The sequence below is a fragment of the Cnephaeus nilssonii genome, assembly GCF_951640355.1.
Source record: "Cnephaeus nilssonii genome assembly, chromosome: 5".
In the NCBI taxonomy this organism is placed as follows: domain Eukaryota; kingdom Metazoa; phylum Chordata; class Mammalia; order Chiroptera; family Vespertilionidae; genus Cnephaeus; species Cnephaeus nilssonii.
The window spans coordinates 53,514,255-53,536,282 of NC_137076.1; the positions used below are offsets into that span (position 1 = coordinate 53,514,255).

General features: G+C 36.3%; 1 protein-coding gene across 3 annotated transcripts in view; it reads left to right on the forward strand.

The window, feature by feature from the left end:
- Positions 1 to 22,028, forward strand: part of LRBA (LPS responsive beige-like anchor protein) — a 563,043-nt gene that overhangs the window by 285,535 nt on the left and 255,480 nt on the right. For 2 of the 3 annotated variants that reach the window (XM_079771501.1, XM_079771500.1), the window contains exon 38: positions 20,087 to 20,247. In XM_079771501.1, coding sequence (XP_079627627.1) covers positions 20,087 to 20,247 — 161 coding nt within the window. The remainder of the gene's footprint in view (positions 1 to 20,086; positions 20,248 to 22,028) is intronic. The other variant, XM_079771502.1, reaches the window with a different exon arrangement.

A 22,028-nucleotide genomic window follows, 5' to 3' on the forward strand; every position in this document is an offset into this window, starting at 1 on the left:
TTAATCCGGAATTATGTTTATTAGGAGAAGAATACAGTTTATCCAATTGGTGCTATATTGTATAAAATTGAGACTCCTTTAAAAACTGTAGCCCTTGCCCTACCTGTTTTGTCTCAGTGGATAGAGCATCAGCCTGCAGACTGAAAGGTCCCTGGTTTGATTCCAGTCAAGGACACATGCCCGAGTTGCAGGCTCCACCCCCAGTAGGGGTGTGCAGGAGGCAGCTGATCAATGATTCTCTCTCATCATTGATGTTTCTATCGCTCTCTCCCTCTCCCTTCCTCTCTGAATCAATAAAAATAAAATTTAAAAAAAAATTAAAACATAAACCAAACCAAACAAAATAAACCTCTAGCCCATTTTCAACCTTAATTTTAGGGCAAAAGTCTTTTCAACTTTGACTACCAACTTTATTTTAGATCTAGGCAACAATGATTAGGATAAAAAAATTATTTACCTTTTTGGTGGTGTTCGAAAAGCTGAGGGTTTATACAAAGTGAAGAAAATAGCCCCTACCCTTAAGTCTTACAGCCTAATAGTATTGCAGATGTATTTGTATTTAACTATAACCTACTGTTACAATCTTCATAATAGAAGTAATGAAAGTACATTGGAATATTTATATCAATAAGAAATAGACTCATTGAGAGAGAGCTAAAAAGAATAGAATTTGAAATATAAACAGACCAAAATATGTATAGGTATGACCTCTTGAGCTAAGCTTATAAAAGTATCATATGCTTAGGAATAAGCGTTTATTATAAACTGTTATTGTAAAATTCTGAAGACTCACTAAAATTTTGTAAGTAATTTAGAGTTAAATAGGTGTTAAGCTTTGCTGCACTTGATAAAGATCGATTTCATTCCCCCTGAGAATGATTCAACTCTTCATGGAGAGAGAGAAAAAAAGCCACATCAGCTTCCAATTGTCAAAATTCAGTTTTTAGAAACTCAAATCTTTTTCCCAATGGGTTTCCAGATTGAAGAACATATGGACTCTATCTATGAGTAAAATACTTTCATTTTCCTTTTGAATTACTTTTAAGACTTCACCCTGATATGAGAGGTGTAAAATGAAACCATAAGGTATTTAAACAACATCTACTTCTCTATGATTTTTTTTTTCTTTTTCAGCTTGGATTGATATAACTATATAAAATTTTGAAAGAATGGTCTCTTTTAAAATGTAATACATTTTTCCCCCTGGTAAAATTGCATTTATTTTTCCAGGATATGAAAATGTATGGGTTATTCTTGGTGTTATTCTTTACTGTGATCACTTGATTGATTTTAAGTAGATATTTAACTGTTTTTTCATTTAAACTGCTGGCTTGGATATATACCATGTTTGCTACGAATTTACTACAGAATTGAAATAAGTAGTATTTATAATGCTTTTATGATAAAAAAATACTATAGTAGACTAGAAGGTTACTCCATATTTTGCCTCAAAACTAATAAGCTGAATAGGACACAATGAAAGAAGCTTAATAATCATCATAGCTTACTATTATTTGAGAAGAGCAGGGCTGAAAAGATTAACCTATTATTGAGAAGATGCTACTAATTTCTTTTATACAAATTCATTGAAACTTAAGGGTTTATAGCTTTTAACTTTTATCTTTTTTTTCCTTTTTAAAATTTTGTCACTTTCCCAAATTTTGGGAGTTGGAAAAGAAGAGTCACAGCTCAGACAACTTCATTTTTTTGCTTCTAGTGAAAACAAGGTGGACCAAATCTCATGAGCCCTTTGGAACATTTCTACCTTTCATTTATATTTTTGTTAACCTGCATAATCCTCATTTATTAAAAAGTAATAAATTTTTTTCCGAGGCAAGGTCATTTTTGGGACAGTTGGATATTCAGACAGACAAGAGTATAAGTGTTATGAGAAGAGGGTCTTTGTTTTCTCCCCATGCTGTATCCTGAGCCCAGCACATATAACTGAATGAATGAAGTGAAATAGTGAAAAGTAAACTTTTGACTACAATAATTTGCAAAAGCTGAGTATATGATGGGTATACAGGCAATAATTTAAACTTTCATGTGAAAACCTTCCAACAGTGCATTTTATAGCATTCTAACATGATTAAAAGACAAAGTTTAGTGGCAATAGCAACGAACTTTTAGGGAAAAAATGGATGTATAGTTTGTATGTCTACCATGTAGCCCAGTTAGAATGAAGGAAAGCTCTGACCTAGTTTTGAGTTGTCTGATTTTTAGTGGTATTTGTTATTCACTTAAAATGTGCAGAATATACTTTTCTTCCATTTATATTTCTTCTCAGTCTATATTAATAGTGTGATTTATAGGATTCAATGTTTTATTAAAACTTACTTGATTCTTTGTGGCTCTCTTTTTTGAGATAGTCTATACTTTAGTTATTGAGATTAATGTGGATAGTAATGTTGCTTATTAGAACTATTTCAGCTCCCATTAATGAATTTTGAAGAATCATTTTCTCTTAATCTTTCTCTTCCTCTTCAAAGTTGAATACTGATACCTGAGTATCAATTTTGGAAGTATAGGCCCTGGTTATCATGCTTGCCAACACAATGCACTAAAATCCTGGCTTCTGCACATTAGTGAATTGAACATGCATAGGTGTCCATGCAGCCTTTATGATTTTGACTTTTTTCTTTTCAAATTAAACTTATCCATACCTAGGGTATTCCACTGATGTATCCAGGTCTAGTGGAACATTTTGATATTGTAAAATATAAAATTAATATAATGTTATTTGGTAGGACTGCTTGCATTCGTGATGTTTTCCCCCAAAGGTTTATAGTGCACATATTATGTCCGGTATAGAATATAAATGACTTCTTCACTACACTAGAAGTGCTTTGAAAGATTTGTGTCTACTTGCTAAGTTTCTCTTCTTTCATTCTCAAACTCACTTCACTCAGGCTTTGTCTCACCATTTTATTGAAACTTGTTTTCAGGGTCAACAGTGACATCCATATTGCTGAATCTGATAGTCACTTCTCAAGTCTCATCTTCCTTGACTTTTCGGTACTGTTTAATATCACTGATTACTACCTCCTCCTCGAAAGACTTTTCCATTTGGCTCTGGGACATCATATTCTTTTGATTTTTTTTCCTACTAATAGGCACTCCTCAAAGTTCTTGCTAGCTTTTTCTGATGTTTTCAATGTCATATTATTGGAATTACTCAGGCCTTAATCTTTGGAGTACTCCTTTTCTCTCTCTCTCTCTCTCTCTCTTTTTTTTTTTTTTTTGGCTCTACCCACCTTCCTTAAGATCTCAGCTAGTCCACACCTGTGTTATATATACACATTATATCGAATACCCCAAAATTAAACATCCTGTCAGGTCCTTTTCTTTGAAAACTAGCCTAAATAAATTCAAGAAGATTGAAATTGTACCAAGCATATTCTCTGACCACAATGCTTTGAAATTAGAAATCAGCCGCAAAAGGGAAGTAAAGAAACCCACAAATATGTGGAGATTAAACAACATACTATTAAGAATTGAATGGGTCAAAGAAGAAATAAAAGATAAGATCAAAAGATATATAGAGACAAATGGGAATGACAGTACGACATATCAAAACTTTTGGATGCAGCGAAAGGAGTAATAAGAGGAAAGTTTACATCATTACAGGCCTATCTCAGAACAAAAGAGAAATCCCAAGTAAACAATCTAACTTTTCATCTTATAGAACTAGGAAAAGAAGAACAAAAGCAATCTAAAGTAGGCAAAAGAAAGGAAATAATAAAAATTAGAGCAGCATTGAATTAAACAGAAAACAAAAAGATTATACAAAAAAATTAATACAACAAAGAGCTGCTTCTTTGAATAGATTAATAAAATTGACAAACCCCTGGTTAGACTCACTAAGGATAAAAGAGAAAAGACTCATATAAGCAAAATCAGAAAGAGAAGTTACTACAGACATCACAGATATACAAAGCATGAATTGGAAAATCTAAATAGACTGATCTATGGTGAGGAAATTATCTTAATATAGAAACATGTCCCCTTTTCCTTCCTGGTATTTTCTATTCCCCCTTCCATGGTTCATTTTTCTCTGTGGAACTTCCTGTCATCTGTGACAGCTATGGCTAGCTGATCATCATAGTTTCATGCTATCTTTCCTTAGTGTAGAGCTGTTTCTACTCAGCCAGGGAGCACATTTCCCATGTGTGTCAGGTGCCTTGGTAAGACCAATGGAATGTGAGTAGAGGACATGTCTGCCATTTCTGGGCTGAGTTGATGTGACATCTACTGGGCCATTCCTTTGTTTTTTTTTTTTTATATCTACTCTTAGATTCAGGACTTTGATCTCTACTTTAGTTTTAGGCCTATGTTGTTCTATGTAACATTTAATTAGCTTTGCACATCATATTCTTTGGAACACATTTTTAAATTTATATTAGGCAGAAATAAATTCATTCATTCATTCTTTTATTCTTTCACTTATTTATTTATCAAAGTTTCCTTGAGTACCTTTTACAGGCCTGGCTCTGTGTTAGGGACAGAGGATACAGACAGAGTCTAATAAGATGTGGCTTCTGCCCTCCTGGAACTTCTACTGCAATGGAGTGTATTCACCTTTTCAAAATGTTTTGTTAATTTAGTTAATATTCATTGGATTTCTTACAAACAGGGTTTCTCGAAATTTTTGCGTATATATTTTCTTTTCTTTATTGTTTAAAGTATTACAAATAGTAGTACATTGTCTCCTTTTTTCCCCCCATTGACCTTCCCCCGGCCTCCCCTATCCCCGGGCACATGCCCTCACCCACCCCCTCCCAGTGTCTTGCGTCCATTGGTTATGCTTACAGGCATGCATACAAGTCTCTCTGTTGATCTCTTACCCCCCCCCCCACCCCCGCAACCCTCCCAGCATTCCCACTGTAGTTTGACAGTCCATTTGATGCTTCTCTGCCTCTGTATCTATTTTTGTTCATCAGTTTATAATGTTCTTTATTATCCATAAATGAGTGAGATCATAAGGTATTTTTCTTTCACTGACTGGCTTATTTCACTTAGCATAATGCTCTCCAGTTCCACCCATGCTGTTTTGAACAAACTGCCCTGAATCTCTGAACATTTATTTCATCTCCGAATCATTTATTGCCTACCTTATATCACAGAGAATTTTAGGAAAATTATAATAATGACTTAATAGGATAAATCAGAAAAAATAAGAATTTTAAAAATTAATTTTGATGATCCTCTTAAATTATTTCGATAACCTCTTTGTGTACTCATTTCAGATGTTTCTTCCCTCTAATAATTGTGTTTCTCATAGTTATGTTTTGCAGTCACAATACCTTCTAAAACTTCTTCAGTCTCCCCTCACTGTTCCAGATAGCACACAAACTCCTTAGCATGGCATAGATGATATCAGGAGCTCAGCTGACCTGGGAGAGAAGGAAATGAGCTCAGGTATAGGGTGAGTTGATTAAAGCAACAAACCGAAAATAAAACAGTTAAGCCTTTAATCACTTATTGCAGTGTTATAAGCAAGAGTCTAAGCCTGCAGGACTTCCCTGTTCCATTTTCTGCATGGAGTGGCACACCAGTGGAGGGTACAGTGGATCAGCATTGATCAGCATAGGTGTGGGGGTTGTCTCACTGTTGAGGCAGCCCTGAATAAGAGGCTCCAGCAGTTTTTTGGACCCCATGGTTGAAAGGAGGCAAAGGGGAAGGGCTCAGAGTAGATTGAGTGAGAGTGGGGAAATTTTCTTCCAAGTTTCTCTTTTCTCCATGGTTAAGAAGGCCTCCACAGAGGCCCCTGAAGAGGGCCCCTGTCCAAGGCTTCAGATAAAGAAACCTAGGGTTGAAGGTGCAGGGACTAAAAATGCAAGTTGGCCAACGGCATGACTGGCCAGTGGCATTTGAGTCCTTGACTGCAGCTCCCTTCAGAGACTGCAGTGTCCTGTGCACTAGCTGTGCACCAAGTCTGTGTGGAGGGAGGGCAGCTTATCCCATGATGCCTGGCAGGTAAAGCCTTTGTGATTGTCGTTGGTCAGACTGGAAGAAAATCACACACAAGTTTTTAACCAGGAGTCAGACTCCTCAGATGGTTCTCCATGGTCTGACCCCTATCTGCTTCTATAACCTCTTCTTTGGCTACTTTCTTGCCTTATATTCTCCAAAAATTCTGGAAACACTTAACTTTAGCGTATATCCAATCATTTCTTATTTACTTGGCTTTGCTAATGCTGTTCCCTCAGAAAAAAATGTTTTTCCTTTTCTTATTCTCTTGGTTAATATCTGTTAACTCTTTGACACAATTTGTGAGTTACTGCCTTCCAAGAAGCCTCCTATTAGTTCGTATAATGCCCTTCCACTGTGTTCCTAAGGAATGTTTTACATATTTTTAATTATATCTTCATAGATCTATCTGATTTTTCTATTTGACTGTGAGGTCCTTGAGGATGGCCCTCTTTATCACCACATGACTAAATCTCCAGTGCCTGGCACTGGTCTTTGTGCCTCAGGGTTTGCTGATTAAATAAGTAAGTGAGTGAATGAGTGAAATATAAACTCACTAGTGTTTTATCCCTGGTCTTTTATGAGGTGGCCAGCCCAAGCCTCTCTTTTATACCTCATTTTCTACTGGGGCCAACACAGTTACTGCTTTTAATTTTTTGGCCTCTACTTTTGTGTATGCTCTCTCAAAAGCCTACAGTGCCATCTTCTTCCTTGTGTATTGATTGAAATTGGACCTCTTCCTAAAGGTCTTTCTCAAAAATCTCTTGCTCTTCAATAATTTCTTGATCTCTTTAAAATGTATGTGATCGCTTCTTCGTTTTTTTTGTGTGTGTTTTTTTAATTTCCAAAGTTCTGGACTTGACTTTTCTTAAGGCTTGGATCTTATGCCACAAAATTCTTTGTTGCTTATTTTATCCCATTTATTAGATTGTAAGTGCCAATATCCCTTATGGAACCTCAACTAATGCTTTCCAAATAGTAGGTCGAACTCAACAATATTTGTAAACAAATATAATTAAACTGAAGCAGAACTGGTCATTGAGAGCAAAAAAAAAGAAAGAAATGTATTAAAGAAAGAGAGGAAAATAAGTCACTTCAGAATGTGAAAAATTGCTTCAAAATTGAAAGTACTAGAAAGTTTCTAGGAGATGACAGCAACTATTGAAAGAACCGGCTTCCAACTGTCTTTAAAACCTGGAAGTGTAACATAATAAGTCTGTTCTCCCCTGTGGATAAGGAGTACATACTTTTTGCTAATTTATCTAGCTTGCAAAGCACAGTATGTATTTTTTCTTTAATGCTAGTAAAAATCAGTTATTTGTTTTCACCAGTATTTTCCTGAGAGTTCTGCATGAAAGGCAGCAAGTATTGGATTATACTGCATTGCTGCTGCATTTAAGCCTTTAAATTATTTAAAGATAAAAATGTCATACTATAGAGGCTGATATTTCTTTGCCCTTTCCTTCTCTTCCTATAACTTATAAGCTATCTTAAGAACTATCACTACAGAAATCTGATATAAGGCCTAAGTCTGAGAAAAATTGAGGTTCTAAATGCCAAAGCAGTGCGTTTGGGCTATGAGATTGCTTCATATATATATATATATATGCTTATAAACCATATAGTTCTTCCATCTTTGAGGCAAGTGATGGAAGCTACTAGAAACATCTAGTGAATATTAATTGCTTCCAGGCATTTCAGTTACAAATGCTGACTTGCACTACAAAGTACTTAGAATTTACCTCAGTTTTACTTTATTTATTCTTTAAAAACATCAAGCCTTATAACCCCCCCCCCCCACACACACACACACACCTCTGCCCCTAATCTAATGGCCTTGCTATTTTAATTTTGGGTTATATTAATGTTGGAAAAATTATGTTTCGTAATTGTTCTTTAAAAAAAAAATTTTTTTTTTTATTGATTTCAGAAAGGAAGAGAGAGGGAAAGAGAGACAGAAACATCAATGATGAAAGAGAATCATTGATTGGCTGTCTCCTGCCCACCCCACAGGGAATTGAACCATGACCTCCTGGTTCCTAGGTCAATGTTCAACCACTGAGCCATGCTGGTCGGGCTACCATTATTCTTCATTGGAATGTGCCCATAGTTGTTTATATAATTTATAAAATATTCTTGGTCCCATTCAAATTTGTCATTTTATAGAAGAGGTGTTTAAAGTAAATCTGTAGAGAAAGAAAGTAAGCTAATCATTGCCAGGGACTGTTACAGGGCATTTTAATTGGTTTTGTTTTTGTTTAAATCGAGTTGTAAGTCAATGATGATACCATTTTAAATACTTGGTTTAACAAAGTAAATGACATGTAGAAGTATTCAGACACTAAAATTCTTTATCAACTGTAAACAATAGCTTCCATTTCATAGCATTTTGCTGTTGTCAAAGCAATCCCCCATGACTCCATTTTATTTGATTCCTTACTATAGTCCAATGAGATGGGCTGAACAAGTTATTATTATTTTATGTAAGGCAGTGGAGCCCAAAGGTGATGAATGAGTTATATAAAGGTCATAGATCTAGTATATGGTAGAGACAAGGTGATGAATTTGAAATACTTTAAAATAAATTAAATCAAAATATTTTTGTTATGTACAGATACTAGTCTTTCAAATACTAGTCTTTAAAATTCCAGAAGTTTTAAAGACTAGTATTTTGAAATATAAATTACTCCAAAAGTTTAGTTTCTATATATCTTATAGTATGAATTCGTTGCTAATTTGGTTTTAAAGAATCTCCCTTAAAAGGTTAAACTTAATTCTTTGGTTCCTTAGCAGTATTGGAAATGTTAAAAGAAAAAGATATGCATTCTCATAGCCCTTAGACTCTCTAAAAAGTTCCAATACTAATACAAATGCCTTTTACCATTCACTTACAATATAACTTATTTTAAAACTAGAGGCCCGGGGCACAAAATTTATGAACAGGTAATGTCTCAAGGCCTGGCCTGTGATCAGGGCCGATGTTCCCCAGCTGCCAGCAGCTGGTCCCACCCCCCACTGCCACTACCGGCGGTCACCCTCTGTGTGTGGGGCGACTGATGGGGTGATTGGGGCCTGACGCCACCCGCATCTGCTGCCACGCACCCCTGGTTCCTGGTTCCCCATTGGGCTATTGGAGCCTGCCGGCTGAAGGGAGGGACCAAGAGGTTGGCCAGCAGGCCCTGATCAGCTGACTGGTTATTCTGCCGTCCAGTTGATTTGCATATTATGCATACACACACACACACACACACACACACTAGAGGCCCAGTTCACAAATGCACGGGGAGGGGGGTTGGTCCCCTCAGGCCAGCCTGAACTCTCTCCAATCTGGGACCCCTCAGGGGATGCCTGACTGCCGGTTTAGGCCTGATCCCTGTGGGATGGGACCTAAACCGGCAGTCAGACATCCCTTTCACAATCTGGGACCACTGGCTCCTAACTGCTTACCTGCCTGCCTACCTGGTTGCCCCTAACTGCTCCCCTGCCAGCCTGATCACCCCTAACCACCTCTGCCTGCTGGCTGATCGTCCCTAAGTGGCCCCCCTGCTGGCCTGGTCACCCCACGCAGTCTGCTGCTGTTCAGTCATTTGGTCGTCCCTCACTAACCCCCCTGCCGGCCTGGTTGCCCCATGCAGCCTGCTGTTGAGTCGTTTGTTCATCCCTCACTATACCCCCTGCCGGCCTGGTCGCCCCATGCAGCCTGCTGTTCAGTCGTTTGGTTGTCCCTCACTATACCCCCACTGCCGGCCTTGTCACCCCATGCAGCCTGCTAGTCGTTACTGTTACTGTGATGGCGTCTGGGACAATTTGCATATTCCTCTATTATTAGATATATATTGGTTCAAACTTAAGAAGCTTCAGGTCAAAGCAAACACATGCACTGACTTTTTATCCTACATAATGAGAAATCCTCTACATGTCCATTCCCAAGGAAGGGAGAATAATGAATGATGGGTAATGGGTGTGTGTGGGATTGCTTTTTGGGGGAATAAAAATCTATAATTAGATTACAGTAATAGTTGCACAACTCTATCAATACTAAAACCCATTGTACACTTTAACAGGTGAACTTTACAGTGTATAAATTATATATCATATAACTGTTTAAAACACAGAAACGTAAAAGCTTTTCTTCCTTCTTTGTCCTTATTTATGCAGAATTAAATATTTTTGCTCACCCACAGCTTTGAACAGTCTGCTTCTTTGTCCTTTATGGCCCCCTTCTATTTGGATTTTCCTATTATCTCACTGACTGAAAGGAGCAGTTGCTTTCTTCTCTATTTCATTGATCCCTTTCTCTTCTGTAATATTTTAAATAATGGAATTTCTCAGATTTTATTCATACTTTTCTCCCATCCTTTGGATACAATTTTCTCTGGATCTAGCACACTGCCTAGCTTATAATAACTGCTTGGTAAACTTTTGTTAGATGAAGGTCTAATTTCACTGACTTCCAAAGCTGATAAATCTCCTAATTCTGTATCTCTAGCCAGGCTGCTTTTTTGAATTCCCAAGTTATATTGCTTATTTATTAGACTTTTCTGCCTAGACATTATTAGGTATCTAGGACACGATTATTCTTCCTTACCACACCTACTTAACCTGCATCATTTCAGTTAAGTAGCATCTTTATCCCCTCATTGCCCCCTTTGTCGAAAACCTGTTTTATTCTCATTATCTCCTTTTTTTCATCTCCCGTGTTGAATGTCTCAGCAAATCTAATCTATCCCGATTCAAATATGTCTCTGGAATCTTAGCCTCTAGGCTCCAAACCCTGCCTTCTTTTATTTATATCGCTGCCATGTAACATGCAAGGCTGATTGGATTAATCCTGTATTATTGAGGAAGCTGGGTTGTCGCTTGACTATAGGATATAAAAGTAACTATTTCAGTTGACTGTACAAGCCCTTTTGAAATCTTGGCTCTACACCCGTGTTTCCTATCTTAGCTATTGCTACTCTAAGGCTGCTTTTTAAAATTATTATTTCATTTTTTTTAATTTCCATCACCATTTATCCCCTCCATGCCCTCTTCAATCTCCCTCACCCCCCGCCCCCCAACCTCCCCTGCAACCACCACACTGTTATCCATGTCCATGAGTTCTCTCTTCTCCTTTTTGCTGGATCCCTCCTCCTTCCCCTGCCCCCAACCCCCAGACCTGTCTGCCCGCTCTCTATCTATGAGTCTGTCTCAGATGTGGAATTTAATGAACAAACTGAACTACTAAGGCTGCTTTGAAATGATCTTTCTTACTTGAACTTCTTTAGATAAAAATGCCTTTTTAGGTCCCCATGCCTTTGTTTATGCTCTTTTTTTTTCTGCTCCAGGATGTCCTTCCCATTTTTCCCAGCAGATTCTTGTTTGTCATTTATGTTTCTTTAAAAAGTCATCTTGTTCATTCTTTAATTGATTATTTACTAAGTTCCAGCTTTGTTCCACTTACTGCACTTGGTCAGTGAATTAGACACCAACCCTTGTCCTCATAAAACTTACAAAAGAGATCTTCATTGAAATCTTAATGAAATCTTCAATCCTCCCAGGCAGGGTTCATTAGTACTTTGATTGTACCTATAACAGTGTCCAATAAGAATTTCTACAGAAAATGTCATGTGAAGAGCTCATTGGCTTTGAAGTCCATGGGCTTATTATTTGCTACTGATGGGTGAGACTTAGTTTCTTCTTCTTTAAAATGAAAGTACCAGTATTTAATCATGGCAGGGTTATTGTGAGTCTTGGTGATAATGAACATATGAAAGAGCCCAATGTCTAGCATCGAGTAGCCCAATGCAGTAAATGGTGTCTATTTCAAAATTATGTTATTTTTTTATATTTGATCATTTCCTTATCCTGGTTATAGCACACAAAAAATTCTAGGCTGAGTCCAGGATAATTCAGTTGTGTGTATCAAAATCTAGTACTTAGTTGGCACTCAAGAAATGTTTGGTGAATTTTGAAAAAATTAGATGTCGGGAAAATAGATCAGATTGTCTAAATAGCATGGCTACTGAGGTGAATTTTAGGGCTTTTACTAACCAGCAACACAATTTATTTTAATTTTTTTTTCATTTGTGTTTTGTTAGAGTTTTAATTGGTAGTACAATTAACACTATGTATTTATTTTCTCATAACTTTTCTTACTGATAGAAATGCTGAATGAATAAGAAAATGGTTAACAGGCTAACAGCAACTAGGAAAAACTTGTGATTATTTTTTGAATAATTGACTTTGTTGCAAAATTGTATTTTTATAAAATTCTCAAAGTAACAGCTAATTGATGATGGGTATCCACATGCCTCTAAAAGCAAATGAGGAAATGCACCGAATAGTACCATGCAAATATTCATAACTACATAAAATATTATTTTACATAAGTAATATAATGATGCTTTAGTGACTCAACTTAATATCAAACCCCTCAATAAAGAAATAATTCTGCTGTAGAAAATGTCTCTTCCCCTGGAATCCATACATTTGAATGGTTTTTCTTTCGTTTCATTAAGACAGCACAGTCCGTAGATCACCTGCCTTTGACTTATAGTTGGTACTTAGTAAACAGAGGTTTTAGTTAATATTTTTTTCTGCCTATCTGCATGATGGCACTGTAGAATTCAGTTTGTGAGATAAAGTATAATTTTATGTTGTATGATACCCTATGGTACCTGAACATTATTTCACCAGGATTTACTAGTATGCAGAAAGTGAAACCCCTGTAGAACTTAAGCACTTTTATCTTCTAGCTGACAATGCACTGAAAATGTTTACTTTTTTTTTAGAGGTTACTATTTATTTTAGTTGTAATGTCTAGCATGCATATTTAATATAAAAATATGACAATAGGAGCTAGCCAGATACAGGACTTATTAAAACAGGTAATATAAAAATCCTATCTAATAAAAGAGAAGCATGCAAATTGATCATACCTCCGCTATGCCCACAAGCCACACCCACCAGCCAATCAGGAGCGAGTATGCAAATTAACCTAGCCAAGATGGCAGCGGCCACAGAGCTGGAGCAAGAAGGAGGCTTGGGTTGCCCCTGGCGATGGAGGAAGCCAAGCATCCCGCCTGCCCTGGCCTGCCCTGGCCTCTGCTCAAGGCTACAAAGTTTGAATTATAGAAGATAAATAAATCCCAGATACCTGCTTCCAGCCAGTCCTGGCCTATGCTTGGGTCACCAGGGGCATGGCCAGCCTGCAAACCACTACAGGCCCCTCGTCCAGGCCTCCCCACGCCCCAAGGGAACCTGATCCGGGACACCATTCAGGGCAAACCAGTCAGCCCCATCCCGTGCACCAGGCCTCTATCCTATTTAATAAAAGAGTAATGTACAAATTGACTGTCACTCCAACACACAAGATGGCTTCCCCCATGTGGTCAAAGATGGCTGCCCCCATGTGGACACAAGATGGCTGCCACAAGATGGCCAGCAGGGGAGGGCAGTTGAGAGGGACCAGGCCTGCAATGGAGGGCAGTTGGGGGCGATCAAGCCTGCAGGGGAGGGCAGTTGGGGGGTGGGGACCAGTCCAGAGGGGAGAGCAGTTAGGGGCAATGAGGCTGGCAGGGGAGGGCAGTTAGGGGTGACCAGGTTGGCAGGGGAGGGCAGTTGGGGGTACCAGGCCTACAGGGGAAGGCAGTTGGGGGCAACCAGGCCAGCAGCAGAGGGAAGTTAGGGGTGACCAGGCTGGCAGGGGAGGGCAGTTAGGGGTGATCAGGCTGGCAGCGGAGGGCAGTTAGGGGCAATTGGGCTGGCAGGGGAGCAGTTAGGCATCAATCAGGCTGGCAGGGGAGTGGTTAGGGGGTGATCAGGCTGGCAGGCAGAAGCGGATAGGGGCAATCAGGAAGGCAGGCAGGCAAGCAGTTGGGAGCCAGCAGTCCTGGATTGTGAGAGGTATGTCCCAGATTGGAGAGGTTGCAGGCTGGGCTGAGGGATACCCTCTTCTCCCCCCCCCCCCCCCCCCCCCCGTGCATGAATTTCATGCACTGGGCCTCTAGTTTAAGAATAAATATGAAATACTAAACTTTTCTAGGATTTAGAATTTTTCTGTAGCCAAAAGAATTTATTACTGGCTTTTGTAAGGTCATAAATATTTATCAGGTATTGTCACAAGAAAGTGGGTAAGGTGGAAAATGGAAAATTTTTCTAATATAATTTCTTTGTGATAGTTATTTAAAAAAACTATCATTCTTTTATTGATATAGACCCAAATCACATTAAAATGATACTAAAGCCATTGAGAAGAGAGATGTATATATATATATATATATGGCTATTTTGAATAACAAGTGCCAAATATATTTAGGCTATAGAATTAGTGGAATACTTATGTAGCTATCACTGATTTCAGTAATTAGCATTGTTTTACTTTAATATACTATCAAGAAAGTAATATTCCTTAAAGTAATATGAACTTCATGACTTCATTGAAATAAATGTTAATGTTTTTCTTTTGTTTTTGGTTGTTTTATTCTACATTTTGAGTTTTGCCTGTTTTTTGACAACCATATCTGTTCCTGGTGTGAACACCTTTTCCTGTAGCAGAGGAACAAGTACTGACCATGTGACTGCTATTGATAGCATTGGAAGGACCTTGTTCATGTTCCTATCTCCAAGATTTAGTTTAGCTGTCAGAGAGGGTAGCATGAGCATTGTATGGAGAGGGAAAAATATAGGCATTCTCATAGCACCCTATTGTTCTCACACAGTCTTCATATAGCAATGCAAGCCGAGCATTGTACATCTCCAGAAGTGCCACTTACACACATTTTGATGTGCACAGTGTTCCCCGGAGTTGTGCAGTTTAATAGCCACTTAATAAAGTTCTGCTCTATCATACATGTGGGGTTTTTTTGAATTATTATTTATTTTCACATTTGTTTTGTCCACCAGGTCAGTGACAGTATCTTTTTTTGAAGTCTGTATTTTTTTTTATTTTTTATTTTTCAATTACAGTTGTCATTCAGTACTATATTAGTTCCAGGTGTGCAGAATAGTGTTTAGATATTTATATAACTTAAGAAGTATTTCCCCCATAAATCTAATACCCACATGGCATTACATAGTTATTACAATATTACTGACTGTATTTCCTATGTGTATTTTACATCCCAGTGACTATTTTGTAACTACCAGTTTGTACTATTAATTAATTAATTAATTAATTAATTTCTCACCTGAGGATATTTTTAGAGACTAGAAGGGAGGGAAGGAGTATTGGAAGAGAGAGAAGGGGGGAAGGAGGGAAGGAGAAAGAATAGGGGTGGGGGAGAGAGAGAGACAGAGAAAACATCAATGTGAAAGAACATCGATTGGTTGCCTTCCCTATATGCCCTGTCCTGGGCTGGGGATTGAATCTACATCCCAGGTATGTGCCCTTGATCGGGAATTAAACCTGAGACCCATCTGTGTGCAGGACAACACTCTTAACTTCTGTGTCCCATTTGTGCTTCTTAATTAGGGACAATATCTTAATAGTCCTTATATCCCTAGCATCTGGCTCAAGTTAAAGAAAGAGTCAATCATTGTTATTAGAAAATAGTTTAGAATTCTTTTTCAATATTTATCTATTCATACATTGTTAACTGGCTTACCATACTTTCTTTGAGGAAAACTGAACTTTAAAAAAATCTATAATTTATATGTGGAAAATAATAGATTATTTTTGGTTGAACCATTCAACTATTATAGGAAGAATGTGGGTCATACCTTAGTTATTGATTCTCTGTGAGGTTTGTTTTTAACCGTCACCTGAGGATATATATGTATTTTTTTTTCAAAATTGATTTTAAAGAGGGCGTTAAGGAGAGAGAGAGAAAGAGAGGAAGAGAGAGAAACATTTATCAGTTGGGGATTGAACCCACAAAATTTTGGTGTATGGGACGATGCTTCATCCAACTGAGCCACCTCACCAGGGCTTGATTCTCTCTTTTAATACTTTTACCCTTTAGAACTGATTTTCATTTTGCTTATTCTTATTCATTTGTTTTGCCTGATCAATTCACTAACCACAATGGGCCTAGGAAAGGGAATAAATTGCTATTGATGCTTGAGTTATGTTTCCTTCTAAGAGTTATTTCAGCAGTCTGACCAATTCTGTATTTGTTAAATAGAAAATATATATTCTGTATATATAAAATGGCATCATCTTGTATTCTTTTCTGTATAGATTGTAGTGATATGTTAAAGAAGTGTGTATACAAACACATAAATGTAAAATATTTACATTTAGAAAGATAATTAGGTGATATATAATTAGAAAAAGACAGTTAGAACTACCTTGTAATTTTAATCTCAGATTTTGACATTAGGCCAAACATTGTGGAGAAATCATTAGAAATAAAAGTTAGAACATTTAATTTTAGTATCATCCTCAACTTTCAAAGACACATGTATTTCTATTAGTCAAAGATTTGAGTACTTGGAGGCTGTGTATTGATAGGGGACCTAATTATAGCCCCTTTTATAAGAAAAGGCTTTATTTCCAGATCTTATAGATCCCAGGCTCACATCCTTAATTTGAATAATTTTTGTGATCTTAGTTTTAGTTATTAGTGGAAATGTATAAAAATGAAGTTTGTGGATGTTGGCATCATGTAGTATTAATATAATTTTGGGGAGTAGATACATATATATAGAGTTAGAGGTATACTATATAGTGACCTAGACATATATTTGTAAGGCCTCAGAATAAATGATTTCTCATCCATGCTTGTTTTTGGTCCACCATCTGTTTGAATTCTTGGAGTCTTTTTAATTTTACTAACCATACCATGATAGTAACTCTAAAAAATACAATAATTTGTTTTGTTAATTCATAAATTTATGGGGAGAATGTTGGGTCAATATGCCAAATTTGCCATTTTTTTATCCTGTTTCTCCTAGCAGGGGTTTTTGGGGGAGGGGATGGCAACATTTCTTAAATGAGAGTGAAAACTTTATGTGGATGATCAGAAGTTACAGTATGTTGATAATTGAAAACTACACATTCTCCTTTCTGATCCTTTCTCAAATGACAAATCATGCTTCTATTTTGGGTGATAGAATTTTATATACTGAATGTATAAGTTATTGGAGGGAGTTAGGGTCAAGAGGACAAAACATTACACTCTTAGGCCCAGTTTTGTTACTGTGTAAGTGACTTTAAACATGCTTGTAATTACCCTCATCTGAAAAAATGAGTATGACTTCTGTCCAAAGAACATGTGTTACTCTCACCAACAGAAATTGGGTGATAAATGCTATTGTTTCAAATGAGGCCAGTAAGTATTCCATTATGAGTAACTTCCTGAGGGTTTCATCCTATGTCACCTAGAACAGTGCTTTTATATGGAGAGACTCTAAAAAATACATTGAAAGTCTTGATCTCTCTATGTGATTTTTGTATTTCATTCTAGATTTGTGATCTGAAATAAGTGGTGTTTGCTTTGTCTTCAGATTACTTTAAAGCGCTGTACAGGAAGTAGATGACTTGTATGGAGAAGGTAGTCTGAGGACATAGCTTATTGTACAGATTATGTTGAGGTATAAAGTTCTTCATTCTGTTTGGGTTATATCTAAGTATTTTTTAGTTTTGGTAAAATATTTACATTTGAAGACAGAAATATATAGTTAGTGCAACTAAACCTTAACTTAAACATTTTTTTTTACTATGCAAACAAATTCTCAGACCTGATGTGTTGGGGCTTTTGTTTCAGCCAAATGTCACCATTGTGACAATTTTTTGTTAGTGTCAAAGAGCACAGAAATAAATATTATAGTTCTGCTTGCTTCTAATTTTGATTATTATTCTTATACATGCTATCTTTTAGTTACTTGATAATTTGTGGGTGATTTTATAATTCCTCTGTTTTTTCTACTATATGACAAAACCACTACACACACTTGATTAGCCTTCAGTTTGACTTCACTCTCATGCATTATACTACAATATGTTGTTACCTAATTTAGTAATAATTTTATAATAGCAGCTTAACATCTCTTATAATTTTAATTGTTATCAAGAAGAATGACATCGTTTAATTTGATTCAAAATTCAGAAGGATGGATTAATGACGAATTAATAATTTACCACCTTTGCATAATACTGAAGCATGGAATATTAGAAGGATTGATGGCAGAAAAGGTTAACAAATTTTAGCAGCTTTCATTAGCTTTACATGGTCATATGTTTGTGGTGCTGACTGAAATAGGCCTTGTAGGGGATCTCAGTCTAGGGAACTAATTACTTGTGCCGATTGCCGCACTGATGAATAGACCCTCATTGTATCATTCCCCTGAAGACGAGGAGCAGCCTGTGATTCACGACTGCATCCTGGCTGATATTTGATAATAATTTTAACAGATAAATGTAGGTAGGCAGAATGATGAAGTGCCTATCCAAGCTCCATGACTATCAAAGCCAAGCACAGAGCCATCTGTGTGCCTTTCCCCTCTCACCTAAGGAGAATTTTGTTTCATTAATTGAGCTCAAACAACTGTTGTCTTTTGCTTGTGTGTATATTCTGTAGGTATTCCTTATTTATTTTTAAATGATAACATTAGTTTTCATTTAAAATTTAAACAGCAAAATAACAACGAAGAATAAAAGAGCTTTTTAATTTTTCTTTTGAGGTCTGTAATTCTTACCCTCTTTGGCACTCCATTTTGATTGCATTATATCTCCTCTTTATGCATGATCAAAATCAACAAAGGAAATCATTGGTGTTTTCCGTGTCTATCCAGCATTCTCAGAAAAGAGCATGGATTCCTATTATTTTTTAAAAAAATATTTTCTTTAAATAATATACTGTTTGTTACCTTTGCTTTTATTAATCTGGGATATTTTTTAATTGATTAAGTACTTATTTATAAATCTTTCGAATTTTATACCATCTTTAAAACATCAAAACAGGGGTAACTTTTATGTGAGTATTTTGGGACTGTCAATTGGTCAAGACTACTAATTTGTCAAAGCTGACAGGTACAATTTTATTAGCTCATGAAACACAAGTGAGATTTTATTTTGTACTAGACATACCTTGCAGAAATTTTGATTATGAATTTTTAAAATTTCATTATTGAGACCCATAGGTTTTCATGCTGTGTATCTTTAGTGAATAAATACATTCTGCAGAGATTTTTTCCTTACTATTAGTGTTTTCTTTATAAAATATTTTCCGGCATGTTAGATCACAATTAGTTAATAGGAGAGAAAGTTGACATTTATGCATTGCCATGTACAACATCTACATAATTGGGGAAAATATAGAACTTGAATTGAGTGAACCCTTTAAAAAATACATTTCCAAAAGTATGCTTTTGATATAGCAATTATTGCACATCATATAGCATGTAGTTTTTAATTAAATATAAAAACAGACTACATAAAACAGAAATCCAATCTGATTTGCTTGAAAATAGATTGCTATTTCACTCTATAGGAATGGTTTATTTAAAAACAGTAAATGGAAAAGAAATGCATTTTCTTGTGTTGTTCTAAGCCTCAGGGGCTAAATGTAATGAATATTTTAAGAGATTATTTTAATTAAATTCCTGCACATCTAAACAGAGTAATATTTTATTATCACATACATAACCATGTAACTGAGATATTCATTAAAGTTAACACTTTCTGGACCAAGAATTCATGGTATGATTTACTGACCTTGTGCAAAAAGGCACAAATTAGGAAGAAAAATGAAGGGGGACAGACTTTGATTAATATAGGTAATGCTATACCATATTTATAATAGCCTTTTCCCTATTCTGGTTTATAAATGCAGCCACAGAGAAAGGTGCCCTGCTGAGGCTGAAATGAGGCTGAAATCAGAGCACATGCCACTAGAGTGTGGGGAAACTGATCACACTGTCAGCAATTCATTTCAAAATGATGTATTTAGTGCTCATTTCACCTTCCAAGAAAAAGGAAAAGGAGTTCCTTAGACTGGAAGGTGATATTGTTATTTTCAAGGACATACCTAAGTTAAAGATTGCAGAAAGGGGAGTGTGAGGTGGAGGGAGAATTAAGAGGAAAGGGAGAAAAAAAAAGGCAGAGCAAACAAGGAGAGCTTTATGCAGAAATTCAGTGCTACCACGCTGTTTGATAATTGCTAACATATGTGGCTTCTCTGTTTCATTGTAGTCGTCCTCGTGAGTTCTGGCGCCTTGACTACTGGGAAGATGACTTGCGGCGCCGGCGACGATTTGTGCGTAACCCTCTAGGATCGACACATCCTGAAGCGACACTAAAAACAGCCGTGGAACATGGTCAGTGTATAAACTACTCCTTGCCAGTAGCAGCAGGTACAGTACTTGGTAATGAAGAGCATACCTTCATTATTACAAGGCATTGTAAAATGGTCCAACACCACATTTCCTAGTTACCCCAGAAAGAGAAGTTACATTTTTTTATCGTTAGTGTAGGGTCCTATTAAATTATGGTGTCAAGTGTATTTATTTATTATGTTCACATACAAAACTTACTTAATATAGGCCCTTTGTTTCAGAGCAGGAGGATAAAATATTTATCTTTGTAAATGGCACATTGAGCTTTGAGTGAATTAATCCAGGACGCCCGCCTTAAATCCATGAATAACAGAAAGACAGCATTTACAAACCAAGTCCATTTCCAGGTTCTGTTGTGTGCCTATGGTTTTCCCTCAACCAGGGTATTTTAGCATGATATTATGAAGTGGGAGATGTGATAATAAATGTCCAAGTGGCTAGATACATTCTGAGCCTTGATTTGTAGGTGGTTGTGACAAATGACTCCTGGAAGAAGAGAATAGGCATTATTTTCAAATGTTCCTGTTCTGCATCATCTTCTTATCAGAGCTTAACAAAACACTTTTCCTATTTTTATATAATGCATATCACTATGATTCGGTTTAGGTAGAAGCCTGATGAGCAAATTGGAAAACTGAAAAAGTCGTTTGGGTTTGATAATTTATTCTCTTTGGACATATGGTTTCACTTAATACTTTATAATTTTTGAAAGTCTATTAAGATATATTGATTAAGGAAGAAAATGTCCCTCTCCATAGTAAAATTACATTGATTTTATAAAATAAAAATTGGTTATTTTATTAATAAGTTAAGAAATAGTGTTATTTTCTCGTTTGGAAGGGATTAGTTTAATATGCAGCAGTTTATGGTTAAATGATAGTACCCAGTATACAAAATACATGTTAACTTACATAAATAAGGATATTGAGAATTTAGATTAAAAGTCTGTGGTCTTAGATTTGGCCTCAGTCAGGCAGCTTAACCTCTTGCACTCAGCCTTAAAGAGCCATTTCTGGAAGAAAATGTCCACAATATGTCATCAGATATAACACCAAATGTGACATCAGTCCTTTAAAATAAATGATCATACAGAGACTAGTCAATAACAAAGTGATCTAAAAGCAATAATAGTCTCAGAGCCCTACATCTTCAACTGCAGGAGGTGGAGAAGGAGAAATAAGATGTAGAATTAATTAGGCCACTTTTGCTTTTAAGGTTCATGGACTTTTTATGTGGTGTTAGAGATTTCACACACACACACACACACACACACACACACACACACACTTCTTTCCTATTTTTGTTTTTGGTTAATGACCCTTACATTGAAAAATCAGCCATTTCGTGACTTTATTCTTTTCAGTCAAACAGTTGTTACCATGTGCACTTAAAATTTAATAAGTATTTTTCTGTCTTCTTAACTGTCATTTCACATTGAGTTGTGAGTTCTGCAGTCAATGAATGAAAATAAAAATGCTTTTATGAAAATTTTTTGTTTTATATCTGGAGAGAGAGATTGTTTTCTAAAATTGCACAGAGGTGAACTGTTAATCATTTTATCTGAAATATCAGTAACTGAATTTAAAATTGGTGGAATATATTTAATTACAGAGCTTATTAAAATCTATTTTTTCAAAAATAGTATATTTAGCCATTTTGGGGACTATAAGCTTCTTCATAATGAATCAGTTTATATCTTATTGTTGAATTTTACATTTAAAAATAATTATCATGACAACATTTTTAATGCTAAGAGGCTGATTTCAAAAAGGTATTAGAAATGCTTACTATCATTTAAT